The sequence below is a fragment of the Oryctolagus cuniculus genome, chromosome 7, assembly GCF_051225735.1.
Source record: "Oryctolagus cuniculus isolate XC-2025 breed Fujian yellow rabbit chromosome 7, ASM5122573v1, whole genome shotgun sequence".
Lineage (NCBI taxonomy): Eukaryota > Metazoa > Chordata > Mammalia > Lagomorpha > Leporidae > Oryctolagus > Oryctolagus cuniculus.
The window spans coordinates 131,246,154-131,268,298 of record NC_142873.1 but is presented as its reverse complement, the minus strand read 5'-3'; the positions used below and the strand labels follow the sequence as shown (position 1 = coordinate 131,268,298).

Here is a 22,145-nt window from a genome sequence, read left to right as displayed (position 1 = left end):
TTTTACAACTCCCAGAAAGTCCCCTTGTTGGGTATTGGGCTAGCAGAAGAGGCTTGAGCTGAGGCTGAACACACAGCCTTATAAATAACAAAGCTCACAAAGGTTATGAAGTGTTTACCTAGGAACTTAAAATGATCAGCATGCCTTTAGAGTATGCAATTTAGAGCATGAGAAGTAATAACTTGGTTAATTTATTAATTTTCTTTTAATTTACACTTTTCCATTGTAATGAAGAATAATTTCTCAAAACCTAGAATGGAGGTGAAAAACTATGAAATATATAAAAATTCTATGGAACACTGGGAGAATAGGCACTTTGTAGAAGAGCAAATATTCCTATATAACCCACAGTCTTTTAGGATTTTGCTGAATTCTAACACTAGTTCAGAAATTTTTTCCCATAATAGTGACCAGGAATTATTGGAAGAAGATTAAATTTTTCTTATTCATTTATTAAACCAATATTAATTGGCTATCTATGATATATCAGATCCTGTATTAAGGCTTATACAGTAATAAACTAGATAGATTTGGACCTCATGGGGAAAAAATAACACATTTGTATTTGAACTTTACATTTCCCAAAACTTTACATTTCCCAAAGCCCTGTTGGATACTTCATTTACTTCTTTAAAACATTTTTTTCTGCCGTGTGCTGTACATTGGTGATTTCAGAACCTCTTTCTATGTGTAGCATTCTTTGGCTAACTGATGGCTGTAGAATGTTCTGCTTTTTATCTGGTCTGTGCCTGTGTGTGTTTGTATGTGTGGCTTTCCTGGTCTTTGTTCCTATGGTCGGCCAGCTGCTATTCTGTGTGTGCTGTGTCTTCATTACCCTCATAATGGACACATTTAAGTAGCGTCAGCCTGAACCAGATACCAAATGTTTAATGTTTATAAGTGTTAAAGACATAGAAAAAGAACTTTGAGAGCACTTTTATAAGTAAGTATGTGAGCTGTTTTGGTCATAAGTATTTTGTAGCATCACATATGAGGCTTAACTTCTGCTGCTCCACAATATTACAGGGTGCCTGATAGCTGATTTCTAGATAACACTCTTGAAGTAGTTGGAACCAGCATTGATTATCTTAATTTTATGGGCTAAAACCTAGTTTCCTGGTTCTTTTTCCTAACATTATTGATAATTTACTATGCTCTAGGCACTATACTAAATATCCTTATGTATCAAACAGTACAATGAGGCAGGAATATTATTGTTGCCTCTATGTAGATACGGAAACTGAGGCTTTAGAAAAGTTACATATTTTTCCAGAAAGGGAAGCTTATTTGCCCATGTTAAGGAAGTGATAGAGCCTGAGTCTGCTTACTCAGGCTCTATCACTTAAATAAGCAGTAAATAAGCTTACTGCTTATTTAATAGCTATGCCATTTGCTTCTACTTGCTGCAAACTTCACAGAATGCTTACAGTTCTCACTCAAGCTGGTGTCCTAAGGAAGACTGCCAACTGGCTCCCAGAAACCCCAGGTGTTAGAGATTTCTTGGTGAATTTAGCAAGAGTTTAGCGCTCAAAGGCCGGCACCATGGCTCACTAGGCTAATCCTCTGCCTGCGGCGCCGGCATTCTGGGTTCTAGTCCTGGTTGGGGCGCCGGTTCTGTCCTGGTTGCTCCTCTTCCAGTCCAGCTCTCTGCTGTGGCCCGGGAAGGCAGTGGAGGATGGTCCAAGTGCTTGGGCCCTGCACCCACATGGGAGACCAGGAAAAGCACCTGGCTCCTGGCTTTGGATCAGTGCAGCACACAGGCTGCAACACCCTGGCTGTAGCGGCCATTTTGGGGGGTGAACCAATGGAAGGAAGACCTTTCTCTCTCTCTCTCTCTCTCTCACTGTCTAACTCTGCCTGTCAAAAAATAAATTAAAAAAAAAAAAAAGAGTTTAGCGCTCAAGCTTCTAGCCTCCAAAACCTGGAACAGATCTGTCTTAGGAATAAATTCACATTAACAAAATTTTCAAAGCAATTAGATAAAATAAGAGCATTAATTCTTCAGTGATAATTAATTTAAAATATCACAGGAGCATGTGTAGATGAACAGTTCAGTCTCCCGGGGTTTGATGGCTGTCTCTAGCTCCTTACTCTGGCTTCCTGATGATGTGGCCGCTGGGAAGCAGCAGGTAACAGCTGAAGTACCTGGGTCCCTGCCACCCACATGGGTGACCCAGATTGAGTTCCTGCTTCCTGGCTCTGACGTGGCCCAGCCCTGAATATTGTGGACACTGGGGAGTAAACTAGTGGATGAAAGAGCTCTGTCTGTGTGTCTGTCTGTCTGTGTTTGACTCTGTGTCTCTCTGCCTTTCAAATAGAAAAAAAAAAACACACACACACAATGATCACGTCACACCTGTTAGAATGGTTATTATCAAAAAGGCAAAAGATAAGTATTGGTAAGGATATGAAGAAAATAGAACTCTTGTACACTGCTAATGGGAATGTAAATTAGTATAGACATTATGGAAAACTGTACAAAGAGTCTTCAGAAAATTCACAGAAAATGCACATTTTAAAATCCCATTTTCCACGAACTTTTTGAAGTCCCCTGTGTAAGGTAATCCATATGACCTAAAGCTATTAACACTTCACATAGCACCTGAAACTGTAAAACCACTAGAAGAAAACATAAGTGGGAAAACTACCTGGCATTGATCCAGGGAATGGATTTTTCCATTTGATTCCAAAAACTCAAGCAATGAAAACAAAAATAGGCAAATAAAATAGCATAAAACTAAAAGCTTCTGCACAGAAAACAATTAGCAAAGGAAACAGGCAGTCTATAACTGGGAGAAAATATTTGCAAGGCAGGCATCTGATAAGGGACTAATGTCCAAAATTATGAAAATTCCTCAAAACCTAAAACTAGCCGGCACTGTGGCTCAATAGGCTAATCCTCCACCTTGCGGCACCGGCACACCGGGTCCTAGTCCTGGTTGGGGCACCGGATTCTGTCCTGGTTGCCCCTCTTCCAGGCCAGCTCTCTGCTGTGGCCAGGGAGTGCAGTGGAGGATGGCCCAAGTGCTTGGGCCCTGCACCCCATGGGAGACCAGGAGAAGCACCTGGCTTCTGCCTTCGGATCAGAGCGGTACGCCGGCCGCAGCGCGCCAGCCACAGCGGCCATTGGAGGGTGAACCAACGGCAAAGGAAGACCTTTTTCTCTGTCTCTCTCTCTCACTGTCCACTCTGCCTGTCAAAAAAACAAAACAAAACAAAAACCTAAAACTAGAATTGCCATATGATCCCACTTCTGGGTATGCATCCAAAGGATCTGAAAGACATTCCTGACTCCAATTTCATTGCAGCATTATTCACAAAAGCCAAGCTACAGAATAAACTTAAATGCCTATCAATCAGTCGGCGCCGTGGCTCACTAGGCTAATCCTCCTCCTGCGGCACCCGCACTCCAGGTTCTAGTCCCGGTCGGGGCTCCGGATTCTGTCCTGGTTGCTCCTTCCAATCCAGCTCTCTGCTGTGGCCTGGGAAGGCAGTGGAGGATGGCTCAAGTGCTTGGGCCCTGCACCCGCATGGGAGACCAGGAGGAAGCACCTGGCTCCTGGCTTTGAATCGGCTGCGCCAGCAGTGGCGGCCATTTGGGGGGTGAACCAATGGAAAAGGTAGACCTTTCTCTCTGTCTCTCTCTCTCTCACTGTCTAACTCTGCCTGTCAAAAAAAATGCCTGTCAATGAATGAATAAAGAAAATTAAGTATATATACTATATACAATGGAATATACTATTCATACTTGAGAGCATGTCTTGAGGTGGACAATTAGCCTAGTAGTCACACACTAGTTAAGACGCCCATGTCCCACATTAGAGTACCTGGAATTGATACCTAGCCCCAGGCTCCTGACTCCAGCTCCTGCTCATGTAGACCCTGAAAGGCAGCAGCCAGGCAGCCATGGCTCAAGTGATTGGGTGCCTGCCACCTGCATGGGAAACCTGGATTGTATTTGCAGCTCCCAGCCAAAGCTGCCCAGTGCAGCCCTAGCCTTTGCAGGCATTTGGGGAGTGAATCAACAAACTAAACTCTCTATCTATCTCTACCTCTCAAATAAATAAATATTTTAAAAAACAGAGGCTGGCTCTGTGGCATAGTAGGTTAAGTCTCCACTTGTTGCCCTGGCATCCCATATGGGCGCTCATTCGAGTCCTGGCTGCTCCATTTCTGATCCAGCTCCCTACTAATAGCCTGGGAAAGCAGTGAAAGATGGCCCCAATGCTTGGACCTCTGCACCCACGTGGAAGACTTGGAAGAAGCTCCTGGCTCCAGGCTTTGAGTTGGCTCGGCTCCAGCCACTGTGACCATTTGGGGAGTGAAACAGCGGATGGAAAACCTTTCTCTCTGGCTCTCCCTCTCTCTGTCTGTAACTCTGCCCCTCAAATAAATAAATAAATCTTTAAAGAAATAAAATAAAAAACAGCATTGGGGCTGGTGGTGTGATACAGCAGATTAAGCTGCCACTTCTGATGCCAGCATCCCATATCAGAGTGTTGATTTGAGTCCCAGTTACTCTGCTTCCTATCCAGCTTCCTGCTAATGTGCCTGGGAAGACAGTGGAAAATGGCCCAAGTACTTAGGCCCTGCCACCCACGTAGGAGACCAGGATGGAGTTCCTGACTCCACCCTGACCCAGTCATGGCTGTTGCAGCCATTTGGGGAATTACAAGCAGATGGAAAATACCTCTGCCTCTCCCTGTCTCTCTATCATTCTGCCTTTCAAATAAATAAAAATAGGTCTTAAAAAAAACAGTGTTGGTGAGTAATAGCTGGAAGAGAATTACTAAGCAGTAAAAGGAAAGTGATGAGGAAAACTAGGAACTTAAGATCTTTTGCTAAAGTTTCTTGCTTTTTGCCAGCAGATACCACATGTGTGTGTGCACGCATACACACATACATTCACACTTATTTCGCATAGTGACTCTTTGAATTCCCCATTTAAAATGTTTTATTCTGAAAGTGTCCGTGCTTCTGTTGCCATTAATTGATATGAAAAATAGGAAGGGTGATTGTCCATGCCTAACTGCTTTTATTCACTTGATTTCCCTGGTATTCTCACCATAACAGGAGTTCAGTTATATGAACATGTAACAAATAGCCATAAATGTAAAAGAGTAATGTGTTGTAAATAAACTAACTGCAGAAACATCTACATGTGAATACTTACAACCTGGGGATAGGAAGTTGGCCTGGTTGTTAAGGACTGGTTAAGACACTTGTTTTCCACAACAGAGTGCCTGGGTTCCATATCCGGCACTGCTCCTGACTTCAGCTTCCTGCTAATTTAGATCTGGGAGGCAACAGTGATGGATCAAATGATTAGGTTCCTGCCATCCACATGAGAGACCTGGATTGAATTATTGGCTCAGCTTAAACCCCTGGCCTGGGGCCGCAGCAGGCATTTTGGGAGTGCAACAGTGGATGAAAGTGCATTCTCTCTCTCTCTCTCTCTCTCTCTCTCTCTCTGCCTTGCAAATTAATTAATTAAAGTAACCAAAAAAGAACTAAAGTATAATTTAAAAGAGAGAGATGCTTTGAAAAAAAAATGACATTTTGATAATTCTGACAGCTTGATCCCATATTTTACCAATAATCTTTCAAACTGCCCTGGTTTCTTTTTTTTTTGAATGTTTGCTTTAGTATTCATTGTCTGGAGAAAAACTAAAATGCCAGCAGCAAGAGGAAGTACAGCAACTTCGCCAGAATTTGCACCGGCTCCAGATCCTTTGCAACTCAGCTGAGAAAGAGCTTCAGTATGAGCGAGGAAAGAACTCGGACTTGAAGCAGCATAATAGTTTACTGCAGGAAGAGAGCATTAAGGTAACTCCAGCGGGCACATCCTTTATTGTGGGCCTCAGTTGGCCTTGGCAACAAACAAGTCAAAATTCTTCAGTTTTATCATTCATGGCAGGATCCACAGATGGGTGAGCCACGTGAACCTGGTACCTCCTTCAATTATTCCCTACTGAATAAGGACACAGCTCAGTTATTTCTCTGCCGTTTAAGGGCTGTATGTGCTATCAACTTGTAGATGGAAAAAGGTTTTAAATTATGCGATCTTGGGGCTGGCATGTGGTCCAGCAGTTAGGATGACCACATCCCTTGTCAGAGCACCCGGATTTGATACCTGGCTGTGGCTCCTGACTCCAGCTTCCTGTCAGTGCAGGCCTGGGAAGCACTGGTGATAGCTCAAGTAGTTGGGTTCCTGCTGCTCACATGGGAGACCTGGGTGGAGTTTCTGATTCCCAGCTTAATGCTCAGTCAAGCCCCAGCTGTCGCAGGTGTTTGGGGAGTGGACCAGCAGGTCAGGGTGCTGTCTCTCTCTCTCTCCTTCCTTGCACCTCTCAGATAAATACATAAACATTAAAATGATGTTTAAATAAATCAATCTTTTGAACTCATTATCTAAAATTTTTAGCACCTATAAATTTCAATGACTAAGCCAAAATACTAGTTGTCCTGCCTTAGTTGTGTATCACTTATTGATCCCTAACAGAGGTATCTATTATTATTGATCCTTTTAAGTATTAACGGCCCGTGATAATATTCATGGGAGGGCAAAGATATTTTTCCTAACACAAGAGCATTATAAGTTAAGGGGACCTCTCCCAAAACACTCACTTTCAAATAATCTATGTAGAGGGTAGGCGTTTAGCCCAGTAAGATACCAGTTAAGACACCTGTGTCCCATATTAGAGGGCCTGTGTTCAATGCCTGGCTCTAGGTCTTGACTCCAGTTTCTTGCTACTGCAGTCCCTGAGAGGCAGCAGTGATGGCTCAAATAATTGAATTCCTGCTACCCACAGGGGAGACCTGGATTGAGTTCCTGGCTCCCAGTTTTGGTCCAGGCCAGGACCATCATAGGCATATAGAGAGTGAACCAGTGGATGAGAATGTATGCTCTCTTTCTCACTTTCCTTATCTCAATACATCTCACATATATACATACATAAAAATAATATATGTAGAGCTGTCACGCAGATTCATCTAAATTTTATGTGCCACATAAATGTTCAAAATTATTCACCAGGGGCAAGCATTTGGCACACTGATTAAGCCACTGTTTGGGAAGCTGCCATCCCATATTGGAGTGCCTAGGATCAAGTCCCAGCTCTACTTTTTTTTTTTTTTAAGATTTATTTATTTATTTGAAAGGCATAGTTACAGAGAGGCAGAGGCAGAGAGAGAGAGAAAGAGAGAGAGAGGTCTTCCATCGCTGGTTCACTCCTCAGGTGACTGCAATGGCTGGAGCTGAGCCAATCTGAAGCCGGGAGCCTGGAGCTTCTTCCAGGTCTCCCACGCAGGTGCAGGGGCTCAAAGACTTGGACCATCTTCTACCGCTTTCCCAGACCATAGCAGAGAGCTGGATTGGAAATGGAGCAGCTGGGACTTGAACCAGTGCCCATACAGGATGCTGGCACAGTAGACAGCGGCTTCACCCGCTACACCACAGCACCAGCTCCCCAGCTCTACTTCTGATTCCAGCTTCCTGCTAATGCACACTCTAGGAAGCAACAGGTGACGGATCAAGTTTCTTGTATCCTTGCCACACATGAGGGAGACCCATAAGGAATTCCAGGCTCCTGGCTGTGGCCTGGCCTAGCTCTGGCTGTTGCAGACATTTAGGGAGTGAACCAGTGGATGAACATTCTCTCTGTCTCTGTCTTTCAAATAAAATGAAAATAAATAAATAAAATTACTCAATTCTATAAGTTTATATTAAATAGTTAGGATGCTAATGGATCCTGGGAGGTAGCAAGCTTTGGGGGAGTGAACTACTGAATAAAAGACCTCTTTCACTCTCTCTCTATATCTCTGTGTGTGTGTGTGAATGTGTATGTGAGATTCTGCCTTTCAAGGAGATGAAAATAAATAAATAAATAAACACTAAAAATTGTTTTTGAATGATCATTTTGTTTGTTTGTTTTTAATCTCCCTCCTCGTGAGGTGAATTATCATCAATGAGACATCAGCCTCTGGGCTAGCACTTTAGATCAGGCACCTAGGTAGAGTCACATTTGATTAACAGTTTGTTCACTTTATGTCTTAAAAACCTCCCTTCAACTCTAAAGGGTCAACCTTTAATAGATAAGGAAACTGCAAAGTTGATATAACAAACTGTAGAGTAAGAACTTATTCTGGCCGGCGCCGCGGTTCAATAGGCTAATCCTCCACCTTGCAGCGCCAGCACACCAGGTTCTAGTCCTGGTCGGGGCACCGGATTCTGTCCCGGTTGCCCCTCTTCCAGGCCGCTCTCTGCTGTGGCCAGGGAGTGCAGTGGAGGATGGCCCAAGTCCTTGGGCCCTGCACCCCATGGGAGACCAGGAGAAGCACCTGGCTCCTGCCTTCAGATCAGCACGGTGCGCCGGCCACAGCATGCTGGCCGCGGCGGCCATTGGAGGGTAAACCAACGGCAAAAGGAAGACCTCTCTGTCTCTCTCTCTCTCACTGTCCACTCTGCCTGTCAAAAAAAAAAAAAAAAAAAAAAAACAACTTATTCTGGGGACTGGTGCTGTGGTGTAGCGGGTAAAGAAAGCCGCCACCTGCAGTGCTGGCATCTCATATGGGCGCCAGTTCAAGTCCCAGCTACTCCACTTCCAATCCAGCTCTCTGCTATGGCCTGGGAAAGTAGCAGAAGATGGCCAAAGTCCTTGGACCCCTGCACCCATGTGGAAGACCCGGAAGAAGCTCCAGGCTCCCGGCTTCAGATTGGCTCATCTCCGGCCATTGCAGCCACGTGGGGAGTGATCCAGTGCTGGAAGACCTCTCCCTCTCTCTGCCTCTCCTTCTCTCTGTGTACATTCAAATAAATAAATAAATATTTTTTAAAAAAAAAAAGGACTTATTTTTAAACCTTTAAATCATTTTATTTGTTTTCATTTTATTTGGAAGGCAGAGAGACAGAGACAGAGATCTTCCATCCACTGGTTCACTCCCTAAATGTCCCCAACAGCCAGTCAGGCTGAAATTCCAAGCCTGGAACTCCACCTTGGTTTCCCATGTGGTGGTAGAGACCCAATTACTTGAACTGTCACTTGTTGCTACCCCAGGTGTGCGTTGGCAGGAAGCTGGGTCAGAAACAGAGGATCTGGGACTCTAACCAAGCTCCCCAATGTGGGATACAAGCTTCTCAAGTGGCACTCAACCACTGTCCCAACACCTGCCCCTAGAATAGGAATTTAAAAGCGTTTAAGCCTAGGTCTTTCTTCCACGTGTAGTCTTGTCTTCCATATTACATCTCTCCTCAATCTGGGCTCATTCAGAACCTCAGCTTTGCAAACTTATGGCTCACTTTTTAAAATTCACTGACAGATGGCCAAACACTGAATCCCTAGTTTGTGTCAGGCAGACTTACAAGACTGATTAAGAAACCAGAATACTAATTTATTGCTTTTTGTTGTAAAATATAACATTCAGAAAATACATAAAATGTAAATATACTGTTTCACAAGTTGTTAGAAAGTAAATATCGGGGCTTGTTCTGTGGCATAGTAGGTAAAGCCACCGCCTGCAGTGCCCAGCTGCTCTACTTCTGATCCAGCTCTCTGCTATGGCCTGGGAAAGCAGTGGATGATGGCCCAAGTGCTTTAGCTCCTGCACTTGCATGCACCAGGAGGAAGCTCCTGGCTCCTGGCTTCGGATCGTCCCAGCTCCTGCCATTAAAGTTATTTGGGGAGTAAACCAGTGGGTGGAAGACCTCTCTCTCCTCTCTGCCTCTCTGTAACTGTACCTTTCAAATACATTTTAAAAAGAAAGAAAAAAGAAAGTAAATTTCAAAGTAGCCACCACCCAGAACAAGAAATAGAAGGATACCAGCAGCCAGCAGCCCCTACATGCCTTTTTTCTATCACAATCCCTTCACCTTCCCCCCTCAACAGTAACTGCACTCTTTGGAATTAAACTCTTGGTTTACTTTATAGTTTTACCCTCTAGGTTTGAATCTCATGAATACAGTTCAATTTGCCTACTTTAAAATATTTTTCAAGTATAATCAATATGTGCATTTTATGAATATCTTTTTTTTTTTTTCTGGACAGGCAGAGTGGACAGTGAGAGAGAGAGACAAAGAAAGGTCTTCCTTTTCTGTTGGTTCACCCCCTAATGGCCGCTGTGGCTGGCACACCGCGCTGATCCAAAGCCAGGAGCCAGGTGCTTCTCCTGGTCTCCCATTTGGGTGCAGGGCCCAAGCACTTGGGCCATCCTCCACTGCACTCCCGGGCCACAGCAGAGAGCTGGACAGGAAGAGGAATGACCGGGACAGAATCCAGCGCCCCGACCGGGACTAGAACCCGATGTGCCAGCACCGCAGGCAGAGGATTAGCCTATTGAGCCGCAGTGCTGGCCTGAATATCTTTTTAAAGTTCTCTTTATTTATTTGAAAAGCAGAATGACAGAGAAAGGGGGAGAGACAGAGAGAGATTTTCCATCTGCTGGTTTACTCCTTAAATGACACAAAATCAGGGCTAAGCCAAGAGCACGGAACTCTATCCAGGTCTCCCATGAGAGTGGTAGGGACCCAGGCATTTGGCCCATTATCTGCTGCTTTCCCAGATGCATTGGCAGGAAGCTAGACCAGAAGTGGCAGAGCTGGGACTAGAACCCACACTCTAAGATGGGAAGCAGGCATTGTAAGAGGCAGTTTACCCCTGCACTGCAGCACTCACCTGTCTTCTCATGATCAGCTGTTTGCAAGATTCATCCATGTTGTGGTGTTTAGCCACTGCTTTTCATTTTTTCTTTGCAGTCTAGTGATCTCTTCTAAGAAAATGTTGTAAGTTTTTCCCCCTATGGCTTAAAGACACTTTGCCTGTTTCTTGCTTGGCAATATAAAGAATGTTACAGACCTGCAGAGCATCAGGCAGAGAACCGTTCTGTTTCCACCAACCCCAAAACAGTGTACTGGGTCCTCTTCTTGGTATTCCAGTGTCCCAACCAAAAGCTGAAAAGGCCACCTTGGGTGTACAAATCATTGGCCATAGCAGCATTTGTCCCAGTGTTGTCTTATATCATCATTACTAGGCATCATCAAGATTGATGACCACAGTTCCCAGAGGCCTTTAGCTTTTTTGGCTTCTCAACTAAATGGACAATATACTGTGAAAGGACTCAAATCCTTTCTATTTATGGTAAGTAGTTTATGTTTCATAATCCTGAACTAATCCAATGCACCAAATTCCATTATTTGTTTTTTTTTTCCTTTAGATTTATTTCTTTGAAAGGCAGTTGAGAGAGAGAGAGAGAGAGAGAGAGAGAGTTATCTTCCATCCTTGGTTTATTCCCCAAATGACCACAACAGCCAGGGCTGAGCCAAGCCTAAGCCAGAGGCCAGGAACTCCATTCAGGTCTCCCACAATGATGAGAGAGGCCCAAAATTACCTGAGCTATCTTCTGCTGCTTTCCCACATGCATTAGCAGGGAGCTGGATCAGAAGTGGAGCAGCTGGAACTCAAACTGGTGTTCCAATATGGGATGCCAGCACTACAGGCAGCAGCTTATATATAACCTGCTGTGTCACATGGAGGGCCCCAGTTTTTCACTGATTTCTTGGTTCCTTCTTATGTATTCATTGGATTTGTCTATGACTGAGTTTTTTTTTTTTTTTCACGCAAAAAAACTGAAAAAAATGATTGCCCACAAAAAGAAAATGAAATGCCTAAGCTTTCTAACAGGGTGGAATGTCTTTTGAGAAAATTCCAACAACTAATGAATTTGTTCCCATCAATGAAGTTTCAGAAAGCTGCACCAATCCTCCAAAATAAAATGAAGACATGAGAGAGGGGGAGAGAAACAGAGAGAGAGAGAGAGATTGAGAGATTAGATTGAGTTTGAATTTAGAATGGCAGGGAGGAAAAGGATTTTTACTGAAAAAATAAGAAGCTTATTCAAACTTGGTCAGGAATTTCCTTTGAGTAATATCAAAAAGACAAGTTACTATATTTTTCCTGTTGACCTACATTGACCAATGACATCAAGGCACTTTTCTGTTAGGGTTTAATTTCTTCATTTCTACTCTATTTAATAAAGCATTTAATAATTTTTACATATCTCTAGTATTTTTGGATTTGACGTTTCTGCTCTTTAGAAATTAGTGCAGAGCCAGTGTTGTGGCTTAGTGGGTTAAGCTGCCACCTGCAACACCCACATCCCATATGGGCTCCAATTCGTGTCCCAGCTGCTCCACTTCCAATCCAGCTCCTTGCTATTGCACTTGTGAGACTAGGAAGAACCTCCTGGATTTGCCCTGGCCACTGTGGCACTTAAGGAGTGAACCAGCAGATGGAAGATCTCGCTCTCTCTCTCTCTCTCTCTCTGTGTCCCTCCCTCTGTAACTCTGCCTTATCAAATAAATAAATAAGTATTTTTTAAAAACTACAAAATTTCTTTTAAAAAATAGTAATGCAAAATAAGGAAGTGGCGTCTCATTAGCTGACCACTCTGGATACTTGAGCAGCTTCTGTCCAAGGAGATTTGCTTTTGAGCAGGGAGCACCAGAGCACGTGATTTGAGACACTCAGAGTTCATCTGAACACGAGACGAATGAACGGAGCTGGGTGGTGTTTCTGCTTTTTAAGAAATGCAGCAGTGAACCTTCCTGTGCATGTGTCCTGATGTCACCAAGTGTGGACTTCCATGCGAAGACAGGAGAATTACTGTGACGTAGATACGTATTACTGCACCTCTTTCCCGAAGTTACATACTTCTACCAGCAGTGTTTAGAGGTTTCCTTTGCCCTATCAGACATGCTAATTTATTGTGTGTATACAGTGCTCATTTCTAGCAGTTTTAATGTGTATTTGCCTGTTTATAAATGAGGTTGAACTGCTCTTCATTTATTTGTTTATTTGACACTTGAATTTCCATCCTGTGAAAGGCCTATTCGAGATTTTGTTCATTAGCTGGCGCCGCGGCTCACTAGGCTAATCCTCCGCCTTGCCAGGTTCTAGTCCCGGTCGGGGCGCCGGATTCTGTCCCGGTTGCCCCTCTTCCAGGCCAGCTCTCTGCTGTGGCCAGGGAGTGCAGTGGAGGATGGCCCAAGTGCTTGGGCCCTGCACCCTATGGGAGACCAGGATAAGTACCTGGCTCCTGCCATCAGATCAGCGCGGTGCACCAGCGCGCCCGCTGCGGCGGCCATTGGAGGGTGAACCAACGGCAAAAGGAAGACCTTTCTCTCTGTCTCTCTCTCTCACTGTCCACTCTGCCTGTCAAAAATTTAAAAAAAAAAAAAAAAAGATTTTGTTCGCATTGTTTTGGGGTTTCTGTTATTTTAATTTTTTCAGGACTGTTGGAATTCTTTACATATGAATCCTTTCTCAAGTGTGTGTTACAAACATCTCTGTGGCTCACATTTATATTCTCTTTATACATCTTTCGATGACTCAACTTTTAATTTTCACCTGACTACTATATTTTTTATTTTTACTTGCTTATTTGAGGCACACAGACACAAAGTGAGAAAGAGAGAGAGTGAGCTCCCATCTGCTGCTTCACTTCCCAAATGCCTTCAACAGCCTCAGCTGAGCAGGGAATGGGAATTCAAGCCAGGTCTCCTTTGTGGGTGGTATAAACCCAACGACTTGAGCCACCACTGCTGCCTCCCAGGGTTTGCATTAGCAGAAAGCTGGAGTCATGAGTGAGAGCCAGGTATCAAACTCAGCAACTCTGATGTGGGACATGGATGCATTAACCACTAGACTACACATCCACCCACCCCTGCTTTCTTTTTCAGTTAGAGGTTTTGGAACCTGATTTTAGAAATCTTTGTCTCCCTCAAAGTCATAAGCATATTCTCCTACTTTTGTCTTTTCGAATTCCGATCTTAAATCTATTGGAGTTTATTTCTCTGTATAGTGTTTTTTTCCATTTGGATTTTCAATTTTCTGGTGAGGAAAATTGGTTTATATTGTCACCTGGGTCATAAAAAAATTAGTGTGTGTGTCTCTGTGTCTGTGTGTGCATCTGTGTGTGTCTATGTGTGTTTCTGTGTATCTGTGTCTATGTGTGTCTCTGTCTGTGTCTGTGTGTCTGTATGCGTGCATGTACCTCTGTGTATGTATCTGTATGTGTCTGTGCGTGTGTCTGTGTGTCTGTGTGTTATATATTTCTGAGCTCTCTATCCTGCTCCATCATTGTTCAATCTGCCTGTCCTTGTGCCAATACCACACCATCTTGGCAATTTTAGCTTTATATCAATATTAGTATTAGAGAGAGCAAATGTTTTCACATTGTTCTGATTCCAGGATATCTTCGTTATTCTTGGCCTTTTGATTTTCTGTATAAATTTTATAATCAGTTTGTTAAGATACACACAGATACTCACATGAACTTACACATATATTCACACCAGACCTTCTAGATTTCAGTTGGAATTACATTGAATCCATAGATGAATTTGTACAGAATTTTAATGTTTTAATCTTTTAAAATATGAATCTTCTAATTTGTGAAGTGTAGGTTTGTATTTAGGTCTTTAATTTGTCTCTTTATAATTCTCTTATACATCTTTCTTAGACATAGTCCTAGGTACTGATATTTTCTATACGATTATAAGTGGTAACTTCTTTTAAGGTGAACAAATTTCATATATTTCATATAAATAGATTTATGAGCATAGTGATACTACCCACCCTGCCCTCACTCCCACCCATGCTCTGACCCTCCCTCTTCCTTTCTTTCCTTTTCTTTCTTTTAATTTTTAGAAAGATCCACTTTCAGTTTATTTTATATTTATAAGGTTAACACTACACTAAGTAAATAATTCAACAAATAGTAAGAAGAAAAAAATACTATTATTCAGCAGTAGAGACAGGGACTATAAATAATCATCAAATCTCAAAATGTCAATTTTGATAAGTGATAACTTTTAAATTTTTCATTTTCTAAGTATTTGAAATATATAAAATATACTTCATCTTTTTCTTATATTTTTAAAGGATTTATTTATTTATTTATTTATTTGAAAGGCAGAGTTAAAGAGAGAGAGGTCTTCCATCCACTAGTTCACTCCCAAAATGGCTGCAAGGGCCGGAGCTGAGCCAGTCCAAAGCCAGGTGCAAGGAGCTTCTTCTGGGTCTCCCACATGGACTTTGGGCCAACGTCCACTGCTTTCCCAGGCCATAGCAGAGAGCTGGATCGGAAGTGGAGCAGCTGGGACTTGAACCGGCACCCATATGTGATGCTGGCACTGCGGGCAGTGGTTTTACCTGCTATGCCACAGCACCGGCCCCACTTCATCTTTTTCTAATAAAAATTTTGTCATAATTTTTATTCTTATAATTTATATATATTATTTTGGATACTCCATGCAAACAATCATATCATCTGGAAAAAAAATATAATATTTCTTCTCTTCCAAATATTATCCTTTGTATTCTTTTCTTTTTGACTAGCTAGTAATCATACAATGCTGGATAGAACTGGTGATTGGCCGGCGCTGCGGCTCACTAGGCTAATCCTCCGCCTTGCGGCGCCAGCATACCAGGTTCTAGTACTGGTTGGGGCGCTGAATTCTGTCCCGGTTGCCCCTCTTCCAGGCCAGCTCTCTGCTGTGGCCAGGGAGTGCAGTGGAGGATGGTCCAAGTGCTTGGGCCCTGCACCCCATGGGAGACCAGGATAAGTACCTGGCTCCTGCCATCGGATCAGCGTGGTGCGCCGGCTGCAGCGCGCCGGCCGTGGCGGCCATTGGAGGGTGAACCAACAGCAAAAGGAAGACCTTTCTCTCTGTCTCTCTCTCTCTCACTGTCCACTCTGCCTGTCAAAAAAAAAAAAAAAAAACCAAAAAACAAAACAAAAAACTGGTGATAGTAGGCATCCTTTTCTCATTCCTAATCTCAAAAGAGAAACTCTCAAATTATATAATTTAATATGTTTTTGTAAGCCTTTTAAATTTTTTTTTAATTATTGTAAGGAGGCCGGCTCTGCAGCTCACTAGGCTAATTCTCCACCTGCAGCGCCGACACTGCGGGTTCCAGTCCCGGTCGGGGCGTTGGATTCTGTCCCCGTTGCTCCTCTTCTAGTCCAGCTCTCTGCTATGGCCCAGGAAGACAATGGAGGATGGCCCAAGTCCTTGGGCCCTGCACTCACATGGGAGACCAGGAGAAGCACCTGGCTCCTGGCTTCGGATCAGCACAGTGCGCCTGCCACAGCAGCCACTGGGGGGTGAACCAATGGGAAAAAAAATCATTATAAGGAAACTACTTTGTAGTGTGACTTTGCTCAGATTTTTTTTTTTTTTAGAAGATTTATTTATTTATTTGAAAGGCGGAGTTACAGAGAGAGAGAGGTCTTCCATCCGCTGATTCACTCCCTAGATAGCTGCAACACCCGGAGCTGAGCTGATCCGAAGCCAGAAGCCAGGAGCTTCTTCCGGGTCTCCCACGTAGGTGCAGAGGCCCAGGGACTTAGGCCATCTTCTACTGCTTTCCCAGGTCATAGCAGAGAGAAAGCTGGATCAGAAGTGGAGCTGCCGGGACTCAAACCGGCATCCACATGGGGTGCCAGCACTGCAGACGGTGGCTTTACCTGCTACGCCACAGTGCCAGCCCCTGCTCAATGTTTTATTGTAAATGCGTGCTGAATTTCATGAAACTATTTTCCTGAATATTTTGAGAAAAGGCAATATTAAGAAAAATTTTCAATCTGTTAATAATGTTAACCCACCTTAGCATTCCAGAGTTAAGTCATACTTTATTGTAAATTAGCATCCCTTTCCTACATTGCTCCATTTCGCTTGCTAATATTCCTTTAGGAATTTTGTTTCTTTGTGCTTGAGTGAGACTTGCATGTCATTTTCTTTCTTGTAATGCTCTTGTTGGATGTGTCGTTGTAAAATAAGATGGGTGGTGCACTCACTTTTTCTACTCTCTGAAAGAATTTGTGTAAAATTGCAATGGTTTCTTGAATTTTTACAAGATCTCATCCCTGAAGCCTTCTCATTCTAGAATTTTCATTTGGAAAACCAAACTGAAGCCAATTGCTGGTTCTTTTTCTTTAATAGTTAGGAGAAATCAAGTTTTCAAACTTTCTTCTTGTATCAGCTTTGGTATATTTTATTTTTCTAGACAATTTTTCGGTTTCATTTAAATTTCTAAAATGTCTACAGAAACTTTTTTTTATTTATTTGAAAAGCAGAATGACAAGAGAGAGATATCTTCCATCCACTTGGTTCACTCCCCTAAATGGCCACAATAGCCAGAGCTGGGTCAAGCCAAAGCCGGTACCCAGAACTCCATCAGGTCTCCCACATGGGTGACAAGGACCCAAGTACCTGGGCCATCCTCTGCTGCTTTCCCAGGCACATAAACAGAGAGCTGGATCAGAGGTGGAGCAGCTGGGACTTGAACCAGTCCCCAAATGGGATGCTGGCACTGCAAGTAACAGATTAACCTGCTGCACAACATAAGCCCAACTTCTTTTATTTTTTATAAAGATTTATTTATTTACTTGAAAGTCAGAGTTACAGAGAGAAGGAGAGGCAGAGAGAGAGAGAGAGAGAGAGAGGTCCTCCATCCACTGGTTCACTCCCCCGTTGGCCACAACTGCCAGAAGCTGGGCTGATCTGAAGCAAGGAGTCAGGAGATTGTTTTGGGTCTCCCATGAAGGTGCAGGGGCCCAAGGAATTGGGCCATCTTCTACTGCTCTCCCATTCCACAGCATAGAGCTAGATTGGAAGTGAAGCAGCCAGATCTCGAACTGGCACCCATATGGGATGCCAGCACTGCAGGCGGCGCCCTTACTATGCCACAGTGCCAGCCCCACCACTTCTTTTTTTAATGTAGTGATGGTTCTTTTTACTTTCTTGTTAGTTACCTATGTTATATTGCTTTTTCCTTAATTAGTCGTACTAATTAAGAAGTTGATTCACTTTAGTAGACTTTTCAAAGGACCAACTTCTACCTTTGTTGATCAACTGTATTATATTCTTTTTAGCGAGATAATAAATACATGTATGTCATAGTCAATGTAGTGTGAAGTCCTGGATCAGAATCAGAAAATCTGTTTTGCAGACCTGGATCTCTCATTTGCCAACTTTATATAATAGTTTTTTTAAAAAGTGTATTTTATATTTGAAAAGCAGAGCTACAAAGAGAGAGAGGTCTCTCTCTGGTTCCTTCCTAAATGGCCACAGTGGCCAGAGATGAGCTGATCCAAAGCCAGGAGCCAGGAGCTTCTTTCAGGTCTCCCACATGGGTGCAGGGGCCCAAGGACTTGGGCCATCTTCCACTGCTTTCCCAGGCCATTAGCAGGGAACTGGATCAGAAGCGGAGCAGCCAGGACTCGAACCAGCACCTGTATGGGATGCCAGCACTGCAGGCCAGGGCTTTAACCAGTGGCACCACAGCACTGGCCCCTATAATACAGTATTTTCATCTCTAAAATGGAGCAAATTACCAATCCCAGTGACTTTGTAGATGTGAAAAATTTAACACATGAAAAAGTAATATTTCAGTTACATGCTTCATATACAATAAGTATTCTATAACTGATCCTTGAATGACAACAGTTAACTTTTAGATTTTTTTCCATCTTATTTGAAAGGCACACAGAAAGAGAGACAGACAGGGAGAAATCTTCCATCTGGGGGCCAGCGATGTAGCATAGCCACCGCCTGAAGTGCTGGCATCCCATATGGGTGCCAGTTCAAGACCTGGCTGTTCTGCTTCTGATCTAGCTCTCTATTATGGCCTGGGAAAGCAGTAGAAGATGGACCAAGTGCTTGGGCCCCTGCACCCGTGTGGGAGTCTTGGAAGAAGCTCCTGGCTCCTGGCTTTGGATCAGCCCAGTTCTGGCCATTGCAGCCATTTGGGGAGTGAACCAGCAGATGGAAGATCTCTCTCTCTCTCTTTCTCTCTTTCTCTCTCTCTCTCTCTCTCTGCCTCTGCTTCTCTGTAACTCTGTCTTTCAAATAAATAAATAAAACTTCTTTAGAAAATGAAGAAGAAGAAACCTTCCATCTGCTGATTCACTCCCCCGAATACCCACACCAGCCAGGGCTGAGCCAGGCCATAGCCAGAACACTATCAAAGTCTCCCACATACATATCAGGGACCCAGGTACTCAAGCCGTCACTGTTGCCTCCCAAGATTACATTAGCAGGAAGCTGGATCAGAAGCAGAGTAGCTGGGACTTGAATCAGTCACTCTGGTGGCCTTTCCAAACAGTGACTTAATCACTGTGCCAAATGTCCACCCCATCAACAGTTAACTTTTACTAGGTGTTTCCTATGTATCTGCCTCTATTCTTCATGTTCTAATTGCTTTGTTTTACTTACTACAGTCTCACAAGTATCCTATAAATTTAAGCAGTAATTAGCCCCATATTACAGATGAAGAGACTGATGCTCAAAGAGACTGAACACCAATAACGTTTAGACCCATTTTATATACTATGGTTAATACATAGAAGTTAAATATAGAAAAGATATTGTAATTATAATTCCCATTAACTTAGTTGAAAAGCTTTGAAACCAGTGAACACAGCTTTCCATGAGGACAAATAAAAATTTGTTGTAACATTTTTTCCTGTGAGGCTTCCCTGCTAATATATACATTCTCCAGGTTCTGACATTCCTCAGAATAAATTTACCTGCACAGTGAATACTGATTAACTGCCTACTGTCTGGCACTTGGATTGGCCTCAAACACGGGAAATGAGTAAAAAAAAACATGCATGATGCCGGCATCCCATGTGGGCGCCGATTCATGTCCTGGCTGCTTCACTTCTGACCCAGCTAAAGGCCTGGGAAAGCAGCAGAGGGTGGCCCAACTGTTTAAGGCCCTACCACCTACGTGGGAAGTTCCTGGTTCCTGGCTTCCTCCTGGCCCAGCCCTGGCCATTGCAGCCATTTGGGAAATGAACCAGCATATGGAACACACACACACACACACACACATACACTCTCTCTCTCTCTCTCTCATATATCTTTCTGTCTCTCCCTCTTTCTGTAACCCATTCAAATAAATAAATAAAAAATAAGGCAGTCCTTGGGGCAGGTATTTGGTGCATCAGTGACAAAGTGACATCGCTACTTGGAACAATGACATCCCACACCTGGGTCCCTGGGCTCCAGTCCCAGGTCTCTTCTGATCCACTTCTTGCTAATGCACACCATGGGAGGCAGCAGGGGTGGCTCAAGTTCTTGGGTCCCTGCCACCCTTGTGGGAGACCCAGATTGAGTTTCAGACTCCTGGCTTTGACCCGGCCTAACCTTGGCTACTGGGCACAATTGGGGAATGAAGCAGTAGATGGAAGATCTCGCGTGTTCTCTGCTTTTCAAATAAATGAGTAAATCTTTTAAAAGGAAGGAAGAAATCCAGCTTGGAGTGAATAGAAGAACATGTGCAAATGCTTCAACCACATGTGTATAGAAAACCCTTAAGAAAATCCCTTTGTCCCACCTCTGTCTGACTAGATGAACTAATCTGACAGACGCATGACAGTCCAGAAAGGCAATCAGTCACGTGCTGCTGGCATGTGTCAGCCTTTGGTGTTTGTGTGCCCTCCTTTGAAAGCTGCCTATTCCAGCTCAGATTCCCATTCATGCCATCCTTATTGTTGATATCAATTGGATTCATCCCCCACCTCTAGATGAAAATTGAGCTACAGCAAGCCCAACAGAAGTTACTGGACAGCACAAAGATGTACTCCTCCCTCACGGCAGAGTGGAAGCACTGTCAGCAGAAAATCAAGGAACTGGAGCTGGAGGGACTCAAACAGGCTCAGAGCATCAAAGCGCAGCGCACCCTGCAGGAAAGGCTGGCTCAGGAGAAATCGAAGGCTGCCAGCGCAGAGGAAAAGGTAGTTCCCGTCACACTCGGGAGGCAGGGAGCCCCGGGTACCACTGCTGGAGCCCTGTTTCTCTGAGGATGCTAAGAAATAGATGCGATGCGTACTTGATAGAATTCTGTTTTATCTTTACCATGTTTTCAATTCTTTTGATTGCATCCATTCCTACAATTCCAGCAAATGTTGCATTTTTTAAAACTGCGTGAACTTAAAAAGATAAATTTCATTAAAGCTAGAACTGACTGAGCCCATATGAGTTTTTTTGTTTTGTGACTTTTTACAGCTATTTGTCTTGTGAATGAAACGAACCATTTTGAAATATTGTCCCTGCATTTTAGGGTGCTTAACACCAGGTGGCAGTAGTACATAACGGTTACACAATTTTATGTGTAGGTTTGAGTAAAAACTTAAATAATTGCATCAAACTATATACATATAAAGCAAATATTAAAAAGTAGAAGACATAACTCTGAATTAAACTTAAAAAAAATCTGGGGTATTTGCTGGCGCCGCAGCTCACTAGGCTAATACTCCGCCTTGCGGCACCGGCACACCGGGTTCTAGTCCCTGTCGGGGCATCGGATTCTGTCCCGGTTGCCCCTCTTCCAGGCCAGCTCTCTGCTGTGGCCAGGGAGTGCAGTGGAGGATGGCCTAAGTCCTTGGGCCCTGCACCCCATGGGAGACCAGGAGAAGCACCTGGCTCCTGCCATCGGATCGGCGCGATGCGCTGGTTGCAGCGCGCCGGCCGCGGCGGCCATTGGAGGGTGAACCAACGGCAAAAGAAGACCTTTCTCTCTGTCTCTCTCTCTCTCACTGTCCACTCTGCCTGTCAAAAATAAAAATAAAAATAAATAAAAAAAATAAAAAATCTGGGGTATTTCTTTGGTGTCAAGGTTAAGATGCCACTTGGGACAAGTCAGAACCTGTATCAGAGTGTCTGGCTTAAGTCCTGGCTTTGCTTCCCATCCAGATTCCTGCTGATGCACACCTAAGGAGGCAGCAGATGATGGCTCAAGTACTGGGAGACCTGAATGGAGTGCCTGGCTCCTGGCTCCAGGCTCCTGGCTCCACACTGTTACACCATTTGGAGAGTGAATCAGCAAATGAAAGATTCTCTCTCTCTCTCTCTCTCTCTCTCTCTCTCTCTCTCTCACTCTTGCTCTTGCTCTCTGCCCTCTGCCTTTCAAATAAAATTAAAATGAATAAATAAAAATTCTTAAAAAATAAAAAGTCTAAGGTTGAGCTAAATAAGGCAGCACAAAATAGTTTATCCTGTATGAATCTGTTTGTTGAAATTCAAGAATAGATAAAACTAAGCTATAGAGATAGGATAGTAATTATCTTTATGAGGGATGTCT

General features: G+C 43.6%; 1 protein-coding gene across 11 annotated transcripts in view; it reads left to right on the top strand.

The window, feature by feature from the left end:
- The window catches only part of CCDC30 (coiled-coil domain containing 30), a 157,166-nt gene that overhangs the window by 89,132 nt on the left and 45,889 nt on the right, over positions 1-22,145 (top strand). For 8 of the 11 annotated variants that reach the window (XR_016211073.1, XM_089300843.1, XM_089300839.1 and 5 more), the window contains 2 exons: positions 5,647-5,826; positions 20,590-20,799. The exons of 1 other annotated variant lie outside the window; for it this stretch is intronic. Coding sequence is in view for 9 of the 10 variants with exons in the window: in XM_089300843.1 (XP_089156969.1) it covers positions 5,647-5,826; positions 20,590-20,799 (390 nt within the window). In the remaining variant the exon portion in view is untranslated. The remainder of the gene's footprint in view (positions 1-5,646; positions 5,827-20,589; positions 20,800-22,145) is intronic. 2 more of the 11 variants (XM_089300836.1, XM_089300841.1) reach the window with 2 other exon arrangements.